The sequence below is a fragment of the Perognathus longimembris genome, chromosome 20, assembly GCF_023159225.1.
Source record: "Perognathus longimembris pacificus isolate PPM17 chromosome 20, ASM2315922v1, whole genome shotgun sequence".
Classification (NCBI taxonomy): Eukaryota; Metazoa; Chordata; class Mammalia; order Rodentia; family Heteromyidae; genus Perognathus; species Perognathus longimembris.
The window spans coordinates 44,809,268-44,827,243 of NC_063180.1; the positions used below are offsets into that span (position 1 = coordinate 44,809,268).

Sequence of the window (17,976 nt, forward strand, 5' to 3'; positions counted from 1 at the left end):
AAAACAAAACACCCCAATTAAGCCATCAAAAAGCTGGATGTGGGGCTGGGGATATGGCCTAGTGGCAAGAGTGCTTGCCTCGTATACATGAGGCCCTGGGTTCGGTTCCCCAGCACCACATATACAGAAAATGGCCAGAAGTGGCGCTGTGGCTCAAATGCAGAGTGCTAGCCTTGAGCAAAAGGAAGCCAGGGACAGCGCTCAGACTCTGAGTCCAAGGACCAGGACTGGCCAAAAAAAAAAAGCTGATGTGTAAACTCAAGTGGTAGGGCACCAGCCTGGGTCCAAAAAGCGAAATGACAAGCAGCAGCCAGGCCAGCATGCACACAAAGACGAGACAAAAAAAACAACACAAGATGCACCTCCACAGAGGTATGGGCCATTTATTGATACTGGGGGGGAAATAACACTGCTTCATAAGAGGGAGAGGACACGGAGTATCACTCACACCTATTTTATGGAAACCTGAGCCCCAAACACAGTTGGAACAAAAGCTTTTTACACCAACATTTTGGACCCAAGAAGCTTAAACAAGTCCACCTTGCAGTACAAAAGTCCACCTTGTACTGCAGTGTCTCCCAAAGGGCAGTCATTTTAACCTAGTCGTCCAAGTCCTAAGCAGATTTCATGGGAAACGAAGAGGAGACTCCCTACCCCTGAGTCCTTGACTTGAGGTCTGGTGCCTTGAAGTTGAGGAGCGGCCATCCACTAACACACACTCAGGAAGGGCAGGCTCTGTCCCCGGCCTCAGTTTCCCCGTCGGTCAAGGACAGCTGTGCCGAGAGGGAGGCCCCACGCCGCCCTCCCGAGGAAGGCCGCCTCCGCGTCCCCCCCCCCCCCCGGCCTCAGTTTCCCCCTCCGGTCGGAGGCAGCCGGCGGCGGAGGGGGGGGCGGGGCGGCCCGCTCAGGCGTCCAGATCGAAGTCGTCGCGCTCCTCGTTGTACTCCAGCACGTGCCGCTTGATCTTGGAGGAGTCGACCCAGGTGACAAAGTCCTCCATGCTGCGGGTGACGAGGAAGGCGGGGGTCGGTGACCACCTCGGGGCCCACGCGGACGTGGCCCTGCTCCACGAAGGCCACGGCGGCCTGCAGGTGCTGGGCCATGCGCAGCTTGAGCAGCACGGTGGGCAGGCGGCGGCGGCAGAAGGCGGAGGCGGTGACGGCGTCGCAGAGCTGCAGCGAGCCGCGCGTGGGCACCAGGCCCAGCGCGTACAGCTTGTCCAGCAGCGCGGCCGACGCGCGTGCGCGGAACGGGTCGCGCTCGGGCAGGTCGCGCAGCCGCCGCGCCAGCTCGCGCACGGCGCGGCTCAGCTGGTTGTAGCGCGTGTACTCCTCGCGCCGCTGCAGCCGGTACCCGCCGCAGCACGCGCACCTCGTGCAGGTTGTGGTCGGTCACCTCCCAGTTCAGGAAGTCGACCTGCTTCAGCAGCTTCTGCTCGTGGAACTTGAGCTTCCGCACCATGATGGCGGCGGCGGCGGCGGCGGGCCGGCGTGGAGATCCCGTTCCCGAGCTCTCGCGACTTCCGCCTCGCCGCTGACAGCTCCGGACCAATGACGGAGGGGGGGCGGGGCGCGGCCCGCCGTGGCCACGCCCCCCTCGGCTTCCTATTGGTCAGAACCGGGCCTTGCCTCTACTCGGTAGCTGGTGTCATTCCTGCGTTTCTGATTGCGGAGCGCGGGCGGGACACGTGCTGTGGGGACGCTGCGCGCGGGTTCGGGGCTGGGAGCGGGACCCCAGTTGGCGCCTTCCCGGGCTCCTCGCGGGTTTCGGCGTGTGCGCGCGCGCGCGTGTCGAGCTCGGAGCCTAAGCACTGCCCCTGCGGGGCCTTTGCACCCGCAGCCTCCGCCGGCGGTGATAGAGTCTCGCGGGTGTTCCCCGCCCGCCCGGCCGGGCTGGCTGCGAGCCGCCGCCCTCCGACCTCGGCCGCGCTCAGGTGAAGTAGCCGGGTGGGGCGGGTTCCTTCCTGGCCGCCGAGGCGCGGGCGGCCGCGTTCCCCACCGGCGCGGGAGCCGCCGAGGACGCAGCCCTTCCTCAGGCCTTGGACGCCATCTAGCTTCCTCGCCGGGCACGTCGTGGTGTTGTGTGTCCCCCCCCCCACCCCCCCGTCTTAAACCCCCCGTCTTAAACCCCCGTCTTAAACGTGCGCGGTATTGGACAGGTGGAAAGTGTGAGTCTGTTCCTGCCGCCACCGGTTCATCTTACCCACTCCAGCCGCTCCTCCCCGGGACCGAGATAACAACACACTGCATCGCTTACTGTTGCTTTTTGCATAGAAATAGTCATCATTATATGTGACGCGAAAGTCCCTAGATACACTGTAAACGTTTCCATGCTTGAGGCCCCAGGTTGGATCCACAGCACTGAACAAAAGATAAAAAAGGAAACATCTTGAGATTATCCTGGTGAGTCTTGTTCACAGAGCACTTTGGGCGCGGGGGTCCTGAACTCAGGCCTCCAGCTCTTGCTTAGCTGCTTTTTTATTTTTTTGGCCAGTCCTGGGCCTTGGACTCAGGGCCTGAGCACCGTCCCTGGCTTCTTTTTTTGCTCAAGGCTAGCACTCTGCCACTTAAGCCACAGCGTGGCCTTTTTCTATGTATGTTGTGCTGAGGAATCGAACCCAGGGCATCATGTATACCAGGCAAGCACTCTACCATTAGGCCACATTCTCAGGCCCTCGCTTAGGCTTATAACTTGAGCTCTACTTTGGATTTTTGCTGGTTAATTAGAGATTTGTCTGGCTTCAAACTGCAATCCTCAGATCTCAGCCTCTTGAGTACCTAGAATTATAGACATGAGCTGCTGGCTCCTGGCAAACCGTTATATTTGTTTTGGAAAAGGAATAGTTCAATATGGTTGGAGTTGAAAGACTTTCTTTGAGATTTAAGAAAAAGAGGGAAAAAAAAGCTGGGCGCCTGTGGCTCACACTGAAATCCTAGCTACTCAGGAGGCTGAGATCTGAGGCTGCAGGTTCAAAGCTAGCCAGGGCTGAGTCAAGAGCCTTAAGAGAAATGCCATCCACTTCATTGTGTCGGAAGGAGGGGTGAGATACAAGGCTTTGCTAGGCAGGCACTCTACCCCTCGGCCCGCACCTCCAGCCTGGATTGTTGACCTGAGCTCACATCGTTCTGCCTTAACCTTTCAGTAGCTGGGGCCTACAGGTAGATAGGCACCTCCTTGCCTGACTCTTAGAGGATGTTTGTAAATGTCTATTTGCTACCTGCAAAGTCCCTCCCAGATTTATTCCTCCCAGCCCTTCTCCCCTGATGCCTACATTGCTACGGTCGCAGCCCTGTATCCCCCATGCTGCCAACAGTGGGGGCAACCAGGAAACCACCTGCCTCCGGGCTTTCCCTGCTCACCCCGAGGCCCAGGCAAGCCGTCAGGTGCCTGGCTGGAGGACAGTGATCGTTTCCTGGGTATGAATCAGGCTCCGGCAGAAAAGAACATGCCCCAAATTATATAAAGTCCAGACATTTTTACTTTTTTTTGTCGGCCATCGGGCTTGAACTCTGGGCCTGGGTGCCGTAAGGCTCACCGGAAAGGAAACTTGCCACATGGTTCAGGCAGAGAAGAGATTACTAGGGAGAGAACAAACTGCCAGCCCACACAAGATGGAGGAATGGGGGGAAGGAAGAAGAGAAAAAAGAGCAAGAGAGAAAGGGAAGAGCAGGGACTTGTGTGGAGCCGGATTATATAGCAAAAGGCAGGAGGGTGGCCAGGTGGATTGGATGTGACCTCAGAGAAGGAGGTAACTGCCTCCAGGTGTGCCAGCTACCTGGGTAACTCAGGGACTGGGCGCAGACTTAGACAGGAGCATCTGCATGGAGGCCTCCTGGGGGGTGGACCTTACATCCAGGAGCTCTTCAGCTCAAGACTGGCGCTCTACCACGTGAGCCACAGCACCACTTCCAGTTTTCTTTTGGAGATTAGAGTCTCACGATTGTCCTGCCCGGGCTGGCTTTGAACCATGATCCTCAGATCTCAACCTCCTGAGTAGCTAGGATGACAGGCTCGAGCCACTGGCTCCCAGCTGGAGAAATATTTTTAAAGGGTAGGCAGGGTGCAGGTTAGTGCATTTTTCCCCCTCCACATTTTTTAAGCATCAATTTCTTATACAAGGGGAGTTCATTTAGTATAATCTTGTGTGTGTGTGTGTACGCGCATGTACACACACATGCATGTGTGCACCAGTCCTGGGGCATAAAGTCAGGGCCTGGGTGCTGTCCCTGAACTGTTGTGCTCAAGGTTGGCTTTCTACTTGAGCCACAACGCCACACATCTAGCTCCTGGGTAGTTAATTGGAGATAAGAGTCTCGGACTTTCCTGCCCAAGCTGGATTTGAACTGCTGTCCTCAGGTTTCAGCCTCCTGAGTAGCTAGGGTGACAGGCGTGAGCCCTCAGTGCCTGCCTGCCCTACTTCTTGTAGTCACTTTGGACAAGAAACGTGTATTTGCCAGGCAGGCTCCCGCCTGTCGTCCCAGCTACTCAGGAGACTGAGATCTGAGGATTGAGGTTCAAAGCCAGCCGGGTAGACAAATCCATGAGGCTCCTCTCCAATTACGCACCAAAAAAACCAGAAGTGGAGCTGTGCCTCAAGTGGTAGAGTGCCAGTCTTGAACAAAAGAGCCAAGGGACCATGCTTAGTTCCAGCCCCAGGCTGGGCTGCCCCACTCCTCCGGTGCAGCACAAAGCAGGACTAGAAGTGTCTCGCCTCATGGTAGAGTGCCAGCCAAGCAAGTAAGAAACACAGAACACAAACACACACACACCCCAACACCATCCCCATACACCCCAACACCATCCCCACACACCCCAAAACACCACCTCCATCCTCCCCCCGCAACACACCACAAAAGGCCACCAGGGGACCCCCGAACTCTGCCCCTGCCTTGTTCCCTGCCGGCAGCAGGGCCCAGTGGTCACCCCACCCCCACCCTAGAGGTTTCCCAGCTCAGGGACCCTGGCCCTGTCAGCTGGCCGGGGACCTGGTGGACCGCTGACACCCCCCCCTCCCCGGGTGGACGGGTGGCTACAACTGCCTAGGAGATGGAACCCCGGACCCTGGGCGGTGCCATCCGCAGTTCTGGGGGACCAGACGGGGCACCCTGTGGCCCTGTACCACCCTTTACCCTGAGGGTGACTCCTGTCCCGGAGGCCAGGCCAGCTCCCCTAAAGTCAGGGTGTTGGGGGAGAACTGCAGCCTGATCCCCGCGCGGGCCCGTGGGGACCTGGGGAGGGGGGGCAAGGGGGGCGCCTGGGATGGCAGGAGGGTCTGTCCAGCGTCCTCCTCCTGCCCTCCCTCTCCCTCCCCGTGTCCTCCCCCTGTCCCCCCCCTCCTCCCTCCCCCCCCCCCGTCCCCTCCTCTTCCTCCCCGCCTCCTCCTCCCGGCCCTCCCCTCTGCCCTCCTCCCCGGGACGCCGCCGCCTCCCCTCCCGGAATCGCCGTTTTTGTTTTGGATCTGACTTCCCGCTGGCGGTGCCCGGGCTGTGCCGCCGCCGCCGCCGCCGAGGGCCGGAGCCCGAGCTTCGGGGTGCCGCTGCCCCCCACCTCCCCGGCAGGGCCGGAGCCCCGCGAGCGCGGGAGCGCGGGGCCGGGACCCGGGGCGCCCCCCGCCCGCGCCGGCCCCTTGAACTTGGATCCGGATCCGGGTCCGGTGAGTCTCGGCCGGAGCCGCTGGGGAAAGGAGGCCGCCGGGCCCCGCGGGCGCCCCAACTCTCCCGGAGTCCCACCCGGGCTCGCCCTGGCCCCGCCACCCGCCCGGGCCCGGTCCTGTCCTCGGCCCTGCCCGCCCTGGCCCCGGCCCCCGGCCCCGGTCCCCCCTGGTCCCGGCCCTTCCCCTCCTGGCGCGTCGGGGGTCGGGACACATCGGACCTTGGACATTTTTTAAAAACCCAAGTTGGGGGGAGGGGGAGGGGGAGGACAGGCGGAGGGGGAGGACAGGAGGAGGAGGGAGAGGAGAGGAGGAAGGAGAGGGCAGGAGGGGGGAGAGGAGGAGGGGGAGGGGGGAGGAGAGGAGGAGGGGCCAGGTCTGTAGGTCAGCCAGTCCGGAGGGGGCTGTGGCTGGGTCCTCGGGGCCCCATGCCGGGCAGGCCAGGCCCTGAGCCCCTGAGCCGCGGCCCCCACTCATGTCTGACCTTTCTCTGCTTTCCAGCTGCGCTGCGGGAGTGTCCAGACCCTGCGTGTCCAGGCCCGGCCCGGCCGCCCCACAGAGCCGTGTCTCAGGTCACTTGGCTTTCCTGTGGGGAGCAGGAGGACAGCCCCCCCCCCCGCCCCACACACCTGCAGGGGAGGAGGGAGCAGGAGCACCCACGCTCGGGAGTCCTCCCTGCCAACCATGGCCGTCTGTGGGCCGTGACCATGGGGTTGAGAGGCGGAGAGTGAGCGGCGGGACCGAAATGCACCCCTGAGGCCCGGCACCCCGGCCCCGCCGAGCCCCGCCATGGCCCTGAGAGGCCGGGCCCTGTACGACTTCCACAGCGAGAACCAGGAGGAGATCAGCATCCAGCAGGACGAGGAGCTGCTGGTCTTCAGCGAGAACTCTCTGGATGGCTGGCTGCAGGGGCAGAACAGCCGCGGGGAGATGGGGCTCTTCCCCGCCTCCTACGTGGAGCTCCTGCCGCCCGCCGCCGGCCCCAGCCCGGCCGAGCCGCCGGCCGGCCCCCCCCGCGGGCCCCGCGGACGCCCCCGGGGAGCCCGGCCCGGCCCCCAGCGCGGCCGGCGCTGGCTTCTTCTCCAACCCCGGCAGTTTCGAGGAGGACGACGACGACGACTGGGACGATTGGGACGACGGGTGCACGGTGGTAGAAGAGCCCCGGGCCGGTGGGCTGGGCACCAACGGGCACCCCCCGCTCCACCTCTCCTACCCGGGGGCCTACCCCAGCCAGCACCCGGCCTTCCGGCCCAAGCCCCCCCTGGAGCGCCAGGACAGCTCGGCCTCCGCCAAGCGAGGCAGCGCCGTGGGCCGCAACCTGAACCGCTTCTCGTGCTTCGTGCGGTCCGGCGTGGAGGCGTTCATCCTGGGGGACGTGCCCCTGACGGGCAAGATCGCCGAGACGCACGCCATCGAGATGGGCCCCCGCGGCCCCCAGTGGAAGGCCAACCCCCGGCCGTTCGCCTGCTCGGTGGAGGACCCCACCAAGCAGACCAAGTTCAAGGGCATCAAGAGCTACATCTCCTACAAGCTCACGCCCAGCCACGCCGGCTCGCCCGTGTACCGCCGCTACAAGCACTTCGACTGGCTGTACAACCGCCTGCTGCACAAGTTCACCGTCATCTCCGTGCCCCACCTGCCCGAGAAGCAGGCCACCGGGCGCTTCGAGGAGGACTTCATCGCCAAGCGGAAGCGCCGGCTGGTCCTCTGGATGGAGCACATGACCAGCCACCCCGTGCTGTCGCAGTACGAGGGCTTCCAGCACTTCCTCAGCTGCCGCGACGACAAGCAGTGGAAGATGGGCAAGCGCCGGGCCGAGAGGGACGAGCTGGTGGGCGCCAGCTTCCTGCTCACCTTCCAGATCCCCACGGAGCACCAGGACCTCCAGGACGTGGAGGACCGGGTGGACCTCTTCAAGGCCTTCAGCAGGAAGATGGACGACAGCGTCCTGCAGCTGAGCGCCGTGGCGTCGGAGCTGGTGCGCAAGCACGCGGGGGGCTTCCGGAAGGAGTTCCAGAAGCTGGGGAGCGCCTTCCAGGCCGTCAGCCACGCCTTCCAGATGGACCCCCCCTTCAGCTCCGAGGCCCTCAACCACGCCATCTCCCACACCGGCCGGACCTACGAGGCCGTGGGCGAGATGTTCGCCGAGCAGCCCAAGCACGACCTCTTCCAGATGCTCGACACGCTGTCCCTCTACCAGGGCCTGCTGTCCAACTTCCCCGACATCATCCACCTGCAGAAAGGTGAGGCCGGCGGGGCGCCGCGGACGGCCCGGGGGGCTGGGGCGACCCTCCCCGGTGGATCCGCGTGGACACGGAGCTCTGGCAGGGTGTCCCTCAGTCAGGGTTCGGACTCAAGGCCTAGACGCTGTCCCTTAGCTTTCTTGGCTGAAGGCTGGCGCTCTACCACTTGAGCCACAGCGCCCCTCCCAGCTTTTTCCGTGCACGTGGTGCTGAGGAATGGAGCCCAGGGCTTCAGGCATGCTAGGCGAGCGCTCCACCGCTAGGCCACACTCCCAGGTCCCGCCTGCGGCTTGGCTGTTGGCGGGTGTAAGCTGGAGATGAGAGTTTCCTGGACTTGGCAGCCCTGGCCGGCTTCAGAGCTCAGGGGGGGGATTCTCGGATCGCAGTCCCCTGAGTAGCCGAGATTCCAGGCGCGAGCCAGCGGTGCGGGACCCACGCCACTCACTCAGGTCTTTATGTGTTGTCGGTCACGGGGCGGGGACTGAGAGCGTGGGTTCTGATTTGGAGCTCTTCGGCTCGAGGCTGGCGCTCCTCCGCGCTGAGCCACAGCTCCACTTGTGGTTTTCTGGTGGCTCATGGGAGATGAGGCTCCTGGACGTTCCTGCCCGGGCCGGCTTCGAACTGCGATCCTCGATCCTCGGATCTCAGCCTCCCGAGCGGTCGGGGGGACGGGCCGCGAGCCCCCAGCAGCTCCCTGCGCAGGCTCTGTCTTTTCATTCTTGTCAGTTCACCTGTTGACTTGGTTTCTACCTCATGGCCCCCCATCCTTCCCTGAGCCTCAAGGTGTCCGGCTGGGCTCCGGAAACGGATGGATGGAGTGGGGGGCTGGGAGCAAATGCCTTGGAGAAGCCTAGGAGTTCAGGGACCCAGGAAAGAGCACGCACGCGCACACGCACACACAGGCTGTCTCCCTCCCCTTCAGCCCCGCCCCCAGCTCCCCTCGGCCTGGTCTCCCTCCCCACACCCTGCCAGCCAGGGGCCTTATCTGGGGGGGGGGGGTCTCTGTCCTGCTCGCGGGTGTGGGAGGCTCTTGTCCCCTGCCGGTGGCTGCACAGGGAGTCTGTGGCCCAGCTGGGACTGTCCCTCCTGCCAGCTCCCCAAGGACACAGCCCGGATCCAGGCTCTGCTCGTTCCCATGGTCCCCTCGGAGGGGGAGGGGCAGCTGGGAATCCCTAGGGAAGTGATTCATCTCAGGCCACATGGAGCACCGGGGCCGGGCTGGGGTGGCCAAGAAAGGGGGCTCAGGCCCATCTTCCCTTCCCTGAACTTTCTAATTTTTTTTTTCTGCCAGCCCTGGGGCTTGAACTTAGAACCTGGGCGCTGTCCCTGAGCTTCTTTTGCTCAAGGCTGGCTCTCTACCACTTGAACCACAGTGCCGCTTCGGGCTTTTTGGTGGTTCATTGGAGATAAGAGTCTCAGACGTTTCCTTCCTTGCTTGGGCTGGCTTCGAACTTGGATCCTCAGATCTCAGCCTCCTGAGTAGCTGGGATGACAGGCGTGCGCCCCCATAGCCAGCGGGTACCTGGACCTCTTGTCTCGTTTGGGGAGCGAGTTGGGGCGCGCCTGCAGGTGGCTGGCTGGCCGGGGCAGAAGTCCAGAGAGAGGCGCGGTTCTCTCCGGGGCTGGGTGGCAACTTGGTCTGCAGTGCGCAGGGGCTGGTTCCTGGGCCCAGAGGCCTGAGGTCAGGCTTGGTGGGGAGTTTGAATCTGGGTGGGGCCCTGGGGCCTCCCTCGGGCCTGAGCTGCAGGACTTGCAAACACTTTTCACAGCCCTGAACCCCGGCAGTCAGAGCGAGCGAGCCGCTGCCATTCTCACCAGGAGGCCACTGCCTCAACTTGTGCAGTAGCCGGGCACGGTGGCTCACGCCTGCCATCCCAGCTACTCAAGAGGTTCAAAGCCAGCCAGGGCAGGGGAGTCCTCGACACCGTTAATCTCTAGCTAGCCAGCAAAGAGCCAGAGGGAGAGCTAGAGCACGATTAGCTTTAAGGGGTACAGCTAAGAGACAGTGCCTTGGCCCCGAGTTCAAGTCCTAGTACTGAGACTCCTCTCTCTCTCTCTCTTTCTCTCTCTCTTTCTCTCTTTCTCTCTCTCTTTCTCTGTCTCTCTCTCTCTCTTTCTCGTTCCTAGCCTGCTTTCGTCACCACTTTCTCCTGTTTCCTTCCCTCTCCCCGGTGCCTACGCCCCACTTTCCGTCTCCGCCTTTGGGCTCCAGGAGATGCCCGGCGCGTTGCCGGCCGCTGGTGCTCCGGGAAGCGCTTTTTCCTCTCCGGGCCTCGTTTCCTTTCCGTGAAACCAGAGCGGGGAGCCGGGGCGCCGGGGCGCCGGGGCGGGGCGTGTGAGGGCGGAGCTCCCGGGACACCTTAGATCTGGTCTGTGGGGGAAGGGCCCGGCTAGCCCTGGGAAAGCTGGTTCAACCTGCTCCGTGGCGGGCGCTTCCTGTGTGGGCAGCAGCGGGGCTGGGGCGGGAGGGTAACCCCACGCCCAGGGCCCCAGGGCGCCGGTGGCTCCCCAGGGACTGATGATGCCTGGCTGGCCTCTGTTTGGTCTTGTGCTGCCGGTCCTGGGCTTGAACTCTGGGCCTGAGCGTCGTCCCTGAGCCTTCGCGCCCAAGGCTGGCGCTCTGCCACCTGAGCCACGGCCCCACGTCGGACTTTTTGGGCTTCCTTGGAGATGAGTCTCACGGACTTTCTTGCCCAGGCTGGCTGTGAACCGAGATTCTCAGATCTCCCGAGTAGCCGGGGTGACAGGCGCGGGCCGCTGGGGCCGCAGCCCCCGGTGGGTTCTGCTCCCCGTCCTCCACGTGGGTGACGGGGATGTGGAGTCTGACTGCCGCGGAGCCCTGGCCGCCAGCCGCCCTGCCCGCCCTGCCCGCCCTGCCCGCCCTGCCCGCGGGCGCAACCCCGCGAGCCCGCTCGCCAGCTCCTCACGGACGGATGGAAACGGTTCATTCCAAAAGCCGGGCCCTGGTGGCTCAGGCCTCTCATCCTGGAGCTCTGAGGATCGCAGTTCAAAGCCAGCCCGGGCAGAAAAGCCTGTGACGCTTATCTCCAGTTAACCAGCAAAAAGCTAGGAGTAGAAGTGTGGCTGAAGGGGTCAAGCGCTAGCCTTGAGTGAGCAAGCCAAGCAAAGGCCCCGAGTTCAAGGCCTCGATACACACACACACACACACACACACACACACACACACACTATCCTGAGGAGATAAGGCTGGCTCTGGGACAAGGCAGGATCTGTGCCCCCCGGGAGCCCGCGCAGCCAGGCACTGGGGGCGCCCCCCTTTCACAAACAGAACACACTGGGGTGACAACATGGCAGAGCACAGCTGGGGCCCCGGAGCCGAGCTCCCGGGGGGGGGGGGGGGGGAGGGAGCTCCAAGGAGACCGGGGCTGAGCGCCAGGCCGGAGCCCAGGGCGGCCTTGGCGGGTGACGCGGGGCCCAGGCAGGGGGCGCAGTGGGGCTCGCTCCTGCCGCCAGGTGGGCGCCTTCAGTCTGGAGTTCTGTTTCCTTTTTATGCCGGTCCCGGGGCTTGAACTCGGGGCTGGGCGCCGTCCCTGAGCGCTTCAGCTCAAGGCTGGCGCTCTGCCGCTTGAGCCACAGCGCCACTTCCGGTTTTCTGGTGGTTCGTTGGAGATGAGCGTCACGCTGACTTCCACGCTCCTGCTGGCTTTGAACCGCGGTCCTCAGATCTCAGCCTCCTGGTTGTCGGGAGCGCAGGTGGGAACGCCGGCCCCCGCCTCGCCGTGCTTGTTTTGCTGAAGGCCGACGCTCCCTCACGTGAGCTACCCAGCTTTTTGGTATTTAATTGGGATCAGAGATCACAGACTTTTCTGCTCTAGTGGGCAGAAGATGCTCTGGTGCCAGACACAGCACATACACACACGCGCACACACACGCACGCACACACACACGCACACACACACACACACACGGCAGGCATCTGGGGGAGGGGGGAGGAAGAGGGCTCTGCCATTGTGTAGAAGTAACATCTGAGCTGGGTCTTGAATTATGAATGAGGGATCCAGTGGGAAGGAGGTACAGGAGGAAAGATCTAGAAGGGTTTGATGAACCAGGAACAGGGCCAATTCCCGGAGGCCTCCAGGGCCGGGGGAAATGGGTGTGGATTTTGTTGTATAGGAGGGCACCGCAGCTGGGCACCCTGGGACAGATGGGGTGGAGGGATTTTCCTGGCTGCCCAAAAGCGAGGCGGGCGCCTAAATCCCATCCCTAGAGAGGTCGGTCAGGAGCTGAGGGACACCAAGGGAGACGTGAACCTCCCCGGGGCGGGCAGAGGGCTACAGGGTGTGAGGGAAACGCGGGGCCCCCGGAGGGCCCCCAGAAGTCACAAGGGCTTGACTGAAACAGGAGCCTGGAGTGCGGGTAGCGGGAGCGGTCCCGGGGGTGGGGGGGTGGGAACTGCCCTGCCCTGGAGATGAGAAATCCAGCGGAAGCTAGGCCCAGGTGCTCCCTGGTGCTCCTCAGTGCTCCCCGGTGCTCCCCAGTGCTCCTCAGTGCTCCCCGGTGCTCCCCAGTGCTCCCCAGTGCTCCCCGGTGCTCCTCAGTGCTCCCCGGTGCTCCTCAGTGCTCCTTAGTGCTCCCCGGTGCTCCCCAGTGCTCCCCGGTGCTCCCCAGGGCTCCCGCCTGTCCTCCCAGCTGCTCGGGAGGCTGAGAGCTGAGGAGCATGGCTTGAAGCCAGCCAGGGCAGGAATGTCTGAGACTCTCAAGCGGGGAGAGCATTAGCTTTGAGCACAAAGCTCAGGGACAGCACCCAGGCCCTGAGTTCAAGCCCTGGACTGGCACCAAGATAAATAAGAGGGAAAAAGTGGCCTTCCGAGATGCCAGGCACTGGTGCTCAGGCCTGCCATCCCAGCTGCTCAGGAGGCTGAGATCTGATTATCTCGGTTCAGACCCAGCCCTGGCAGGAAAGTCCAGGAGACTCCATCCTTAACCACCAAAAAGCCAACGTGGAGCTGTGGCTCAAGTGATAGAGCGCCAGCCTTGATTAAAAAGGCTCAAGAGGGGCTGGGGATACGGCCTAGTGGCAGAGTGCTCGCCTCATATACATGAAGCCCTGGGTTCGATTCCCCAGCACCACATATATGGAAAACAGCCAGAGGGGGCGCTGTGGCTCAAGTGGCAGAGTGCTAGCCTTGAGCAAAAAGAAGCCAGGGACGGTGCTCAGGCCCTGAGTTCAAGGCCCAGGACTGGCAAAAAAAAAAAAAAAAGCACCCAGGCCTTATCCTAAGACTGGAGAGAGGGAGGGGGAGAGGGAGGGGGGAGAGGGAGAGGGAAGGGGAGAACAAATCTAGCAGTAGCCCGGCACTGGAAACTCACGCCTGTAACCTGAGCTACGCGGGAGGCTGTGGTCTGAGCACCCAGGTCTGAAGCCAGCTCAGGGAGAAAAGCCTGTGTGAGACTCTTACCTCTAATTAGCAAACACAAAGCCAGCAGTGGAGCTGTGGCTCAAGTGGTAGAGCACCGGTCTCGAGTGGAAAGAACTAAAGAACCACGCCTAGGCCCTGAGTTCAAGCCCCGGTGTACGCACACGCACGTACACGCGCACACACACGCGCAGCAGCTGTTGGAGCCCCGGGTTTGGAGGGCAGAGGGCTGGGGGCGTCGGGGGGAGGGGGCCCGGCCTGACCCGCCGGCCCCCGCCCCGGGCTCTGCCGCCAGGCGCCTTCGCCAAGGTGAAGGAGAGCCAGCGCATGAGCGACGAGGGCCGCATGGCGCAGGACGAGGCGGACGGCATCCGGCGGCGCTGCCGCGTGGTGGGCTTCGCGCTGCAGGCCGAGATGAACCACTTCCACCAGCGCCGCGAGCTCGACTTCAAGCACATGATGCAGAGCTACCTGCGCCAGCAGATCCTCTTCTACCAGCGCGTGGGCCAGCAGCTGGAGAAGACCCTGCGCATGTACGACCACCTCTGACGGGGGCCCCGCCCCCCGGGACCCCCCCTCCCCCCCCCCCGCAGAAGAGTCCCGCGTGGCCCCTGGGGAAGTCCCGCCTCACACGGCACGGCAGGGGCCCGGGGGGCATCCGGCCGAAGCCCAGGCTGCTGGTCAGTCACCCCAGGGCCAGGCCTCCCCCCCGGCCCCTCCCCCCACCCCCCCTCCCCTGGACTCTGCGGTCTGCGGGGGGCCGCACGCCAGGCACCCAGGCTGGGACGGGGCGCTCCCCGGGGGGCGGCGTCCTATGAGGGATATCCAAAGAAGTCCACGGAGGGGACCCCAGCACCCCACAGGACATGACGGCCCCCGGGGAGTGGGGGACACTCGGGCGGTGTCCTGACTCTGCCGGACAGTGACGAGAGGGCACCTAGGCTCTCCTCTCCTTTACCTTTCCTTTCTTTTTCTTCGGGTCCAAGACCAGGATTCGAACTCAGTACCTGATGCCTTTGCTCATTGGCTAGCTCTGTACCAGCTGAGCCACACCTCTGTTTCCTCCTCTCACTTTCCCAGATTCCTTTAAGACCCCCGTGGGGGATTCCGGCCTGTAGGGCGGAGGGAAGGGCCCATCTAGGGCTCCGGAGTCTTGGCTTTGCCTGCCCTTACCCTGTCCCGTCCGAGGGGGCTGCGGTCACCTCTCCTAGGCTCCCCCGCTGAGCCCCGCCTTCTCTTTATCTGGCTAGGAGATTGGCTTCTGTTGGGGTCCTGGGGCTTGAACTCAGGGCCTGGGCTTTGTCCCTGAGCGTTTTTGCTCAGGGCTGGCGCTCCACCACATTGAGCTACAGCGCCACTTGCGGTTTCCTGGTGGCTCATTGGAGATAAGCGTCTCGTGGCCTCTCCTGCCCAGGCGGGCTGTGAACCTCGATCCTCAGATCTCAGCCTCCTGAGTCGCTGGGACGGCAGACGTGCGCCCCGGCGCCCGGGCTGGCTGGGAGCTTCTGCAGCCTCCCTCCCTCCCTGGGTTCAAGGTGCTAGGACGAGCCGAGCAGCACAGATCCCCGCCAAACACGGCCAGACGACCAAGCCGGGGCGGCCGGGGGTCTAACCCAGCCCTCCCAGCCCTTCCCACGGCACAGGGAGAAAACCAAGGGGAGGAAGGGGGCCTGGGCGCCCCTGCCCTCTGCCAGCCTTACTGGGGGGTGGCCCTGCCCCCCGCAGGTGCCAGCCTCTTACCTATGTTTACATCCTGAGGGATTTCTGCCTTGGGGGGCTGACCTTTCACCTCTGTGTCCCAGGAGGTCAGGTCTGCCCCTCGCTGCTGTCCCAATCTTTTCTCTTTCTTTTTTTCTTGATAAAACCTTTTACACTAAAGCATGGTGTGTGTCTGTGTGTCGCGTGTGGGTCTCGTGTGGTGTTGGGGTTCAGGGCTGGGGGGGCAAAGCCAGGAGGGAAGGGGAAGAGGCCCGTTCAGAACAGCACTCCTGGTCCAGGCTAAATGTCCTCAGAGAAACTTCTGGAATGAATTCCTCTGGCTCTGGATCAAAATTAGGTCAGATTTGGGACTTTCAGAGGAAATATTTTTCCCTCCCTGCCTGCCTTTATTTTCCAAGCCATCCAAGGAGCACCCCACCCCTTAACCTCCTCTTAACTTTGACCTTCTTGTAGCCTTCTGCGGGGAGCACAGGGCTGGGCCTCCTATCTGAGGCAATCTATAATATTCAGCCTGTCCCCCCCCCCTTTTTTTTAATGGTGCAAATACTGGGGCTTGAACTCAGAGCTGGTTTTTGTTTTGTTTTGGTAGTCCTGGGGCTTGGACTCAGGGGCCTGAGCACTGTCCCTGGCTTCTTTTTGCTCAAGGCTAGCACTCTGCCACTTGAGCCACAGCGCCACTTCGGTTTTTTCTGTATTTATGGTGCTGGGGACTCGAACCTGGGGCTTCGTGCACGCAAGGCGAGCGCTGTACCACGAGGCCACCTTCCCAGCCCGGAGCCTGTGTTCTTGCTTAGCTTTATTTGGCTCAAGGCTGGCCCTGGTCGCCACGCCGGTGGGTCCTTGGAGACAAGGGTCTTAGGAGCTTTCCTGCCCAGGCTGGCTTCAAACCCTGATCCTCAGACCTCAGCCTCCCGAGTCGCTGGGGGTGACAGGCGTGCGGCCCCGGGCTCAGAACGCAGACTTGCGCCAGCCGGGTCTCCAGGCATCCAGAGGCCTCGGGGCGAGGGCGGCTCTGTGTGGGCGCAGGGTGCCAGGCCCCACCCCCCTTGTCTGTGGGGATGTGGGGTTCCCTCCGAGCCGCGCACTGGGGAGCCAGTGCCGGGCAGATGCTCCTGGCCGAGCCGGGCCCAGCTGTCTCCAGGCCCCCTGGCTCTGCTGGCGGAGGGGGCTGGAGAACAAGGCCTGCCTTTCTGTGCCAGGCGGCGGCGGGCCGCGGGGCCGGCGGGGGCGGGGCCTCGCCCGGAGGGAGGCGGGGGCGGGGCGGGGCCTCACCCGGAGGGGGAGGCGGGGGCGGGGCCTCGCCGGGAGGGGAGGCGGGGCGGGGGCGGGGCCTCACCCGGAGGGGAGGCGGGGGCGGGCCCGGCGGGGGCGGGGCCTCGCCCTGAGGGCAGGCCCTGTGGGCCTCACGCCTGGTCTGGGGAGAGGGTGCGGCTCAGGTCCCGGGTGCCCGGTGGCAGAGCCCGGCCAGGCCCTGGAGACCCCGGGCGGCTCGAGACAGGGACGGTGGCCATCCGCTCATTTGTGGGGCTGCAGTCCTCTGTGCGTGCGCGTGCGCGTGGGCCAGTACGGGGATCTGAACTCAGGACCAAAGCTCTGGCTGTCTCCTGCTTTTTCTTTGTGCTCAAGGCTAGAGCTCCACTACCTGAGCCACGGCTCCTCTTCCGGCTTCCGGCGGGTTCCCCGGCGAGAAGGATCCCGTGGGTTCGCCTGCCCCGGCTGGCTTTGAACCGTGATCCTCAGACCTCAGCTTCCTGAGGAGCTGGGATGACCCCGCTCAAGGTGCACCGGCCCGCCCGCCGGCAGGGGCACGTGCCCCCGCACGCTCATTCGGTCCCAGAGTTGCACACTCGCCTGTGCTCTCACACCCGGCTGTTCTCCTCCCACCGTGGTGTGCCCACAGGGCCCGGGCTTCATGGGCCACTTCCTGAGCCTGGGGTCATCTCCTGAGGGGCTCTAGGCGGCTCTCCGAGATGGGGAGCCTGAAGAGTGTCCCCAAAGAGCCGAGTGAGTCACACCACACGCAGGTGCACACCCCCCCGAAGGGAGAGGCCTGGGTGGGCCCCAAATTCACCCCCTTTAAAAATTAACGGCGCCCATTCTAGGGCTTGAACTCAGGGCCGGAGGCTGGGGCCGGTGTCCCCCCTCGAGCCGCTGCGCCGCCGTGGTCTTCCCCGTTCCTGTGATGCTCGTAAGGCTAGCTGAAAGGAAACCGCCACAGGGCTCAAGCAGGAAGGAGTTTATTGGGGGGAAGAGCAAACTGCCAGCCCCCACAAGATGGAGGCGTGGGGAGCCAGAGGGGAAGGAAGAAGAGAAAGAGCAAAGGAAAGCGGGGCCTCGTGTGGAGCCGGGTTATCTAGGGAAAGGAGGCAGGTGGACTGGATGTGTCCTCCGAGAAGCGGGAGGTCACGGCCTCCAGGTGTGCCAGCTAGCTAGGTGACGCGGGTACTGGGCGCAGACTTACCAGGTGGGGTCATCTGCGTGGGGGCCTCCTGGGGGTGGACATTACGGTACTAAGGATTCGAACCCAGGGCTTCAGGCGTGCTGGACAAGCCCCTGCCCGGTGTCTGTCCTCCCGGACCGTGTGGGGACGGCCCGCTTGCCCACCCGCCCGTTCAGGCCTGCGGGAGCCGAGCCCGGGCGGGCCGTCCCCCACCCAGGCCGGTGGGCTCCCTACCTGTGCCCCCACCGGGCTTGGTCCTGGCTCTGCCGGGGCGTGGGGGGGGTGGGGAGACAGGCCTGGCGGGAAGGTCGTGGAGGGGAATCAGAATTTACCTCCCCCAGACAGAGCTCAGATCGTCTGATTGTGAAATCTACCCCAGGATCCAGCGGACCTGAACCCCCGCAAAGCTCCAGTGCGATCCAAGTCTGCTTAAAAAGCAAGGTCTGCAGAGCTGTGGCCAACGCGCTCTGCACGCCAGCTTGAGCCGGCAGCTATAGCCTCTCCGTTCTCCCCCTCTCCCTCCTCCTCCTCCTCCTCTCCCTCCCC

At 63.5% G+C, this 17,976-nt stretch overlaps 2 protein-coding genes across 2 annotated transcripts; one reads left to right on the forward strand and one right to left on the reverse strand.

Annotated features, from left to right (window-relative positions):
* Positions 1-365: 365 nt before the first annotated feature.
* Positions 366-1,488, reverse strand: Imp3 (IMP U3 small nucleolar ribonucleoprotein 3). The gene is given in 4 exon segments (XM_048369271.1): positions 366-802; positions 898-1,024; positions 1,026-1,352; positions 1,354-1,488. Coding segments are annotated over 3 exon segments (555 nt in total). The 5' UTR covers positions 1,462-1,488; the 3' UTR covers positions 366-802; positions 898-904.
* Positions 1,489-5,496: 4,008 nt separating this feature from the next.
* Positions 5,497-13,854, forward strand: Snx33 (sorting nexin 33). Its single transcript, XM_048329559.1, is given in 4 exon segments — positions 5,497-5,653; positions 6,152-6,663; positions 6,665-7,893; positions 13,567-13,854. Coding segments are annotated over 3 exon segments (1,707 nt in total). The 5' UTR covers positions 5,497-5,653; positions 6,152-6,439; the 3' UTR covers positions 13,821-13,854.
* Positions 13,855-17,976: the final 4,122 nt, after the last annotated feature.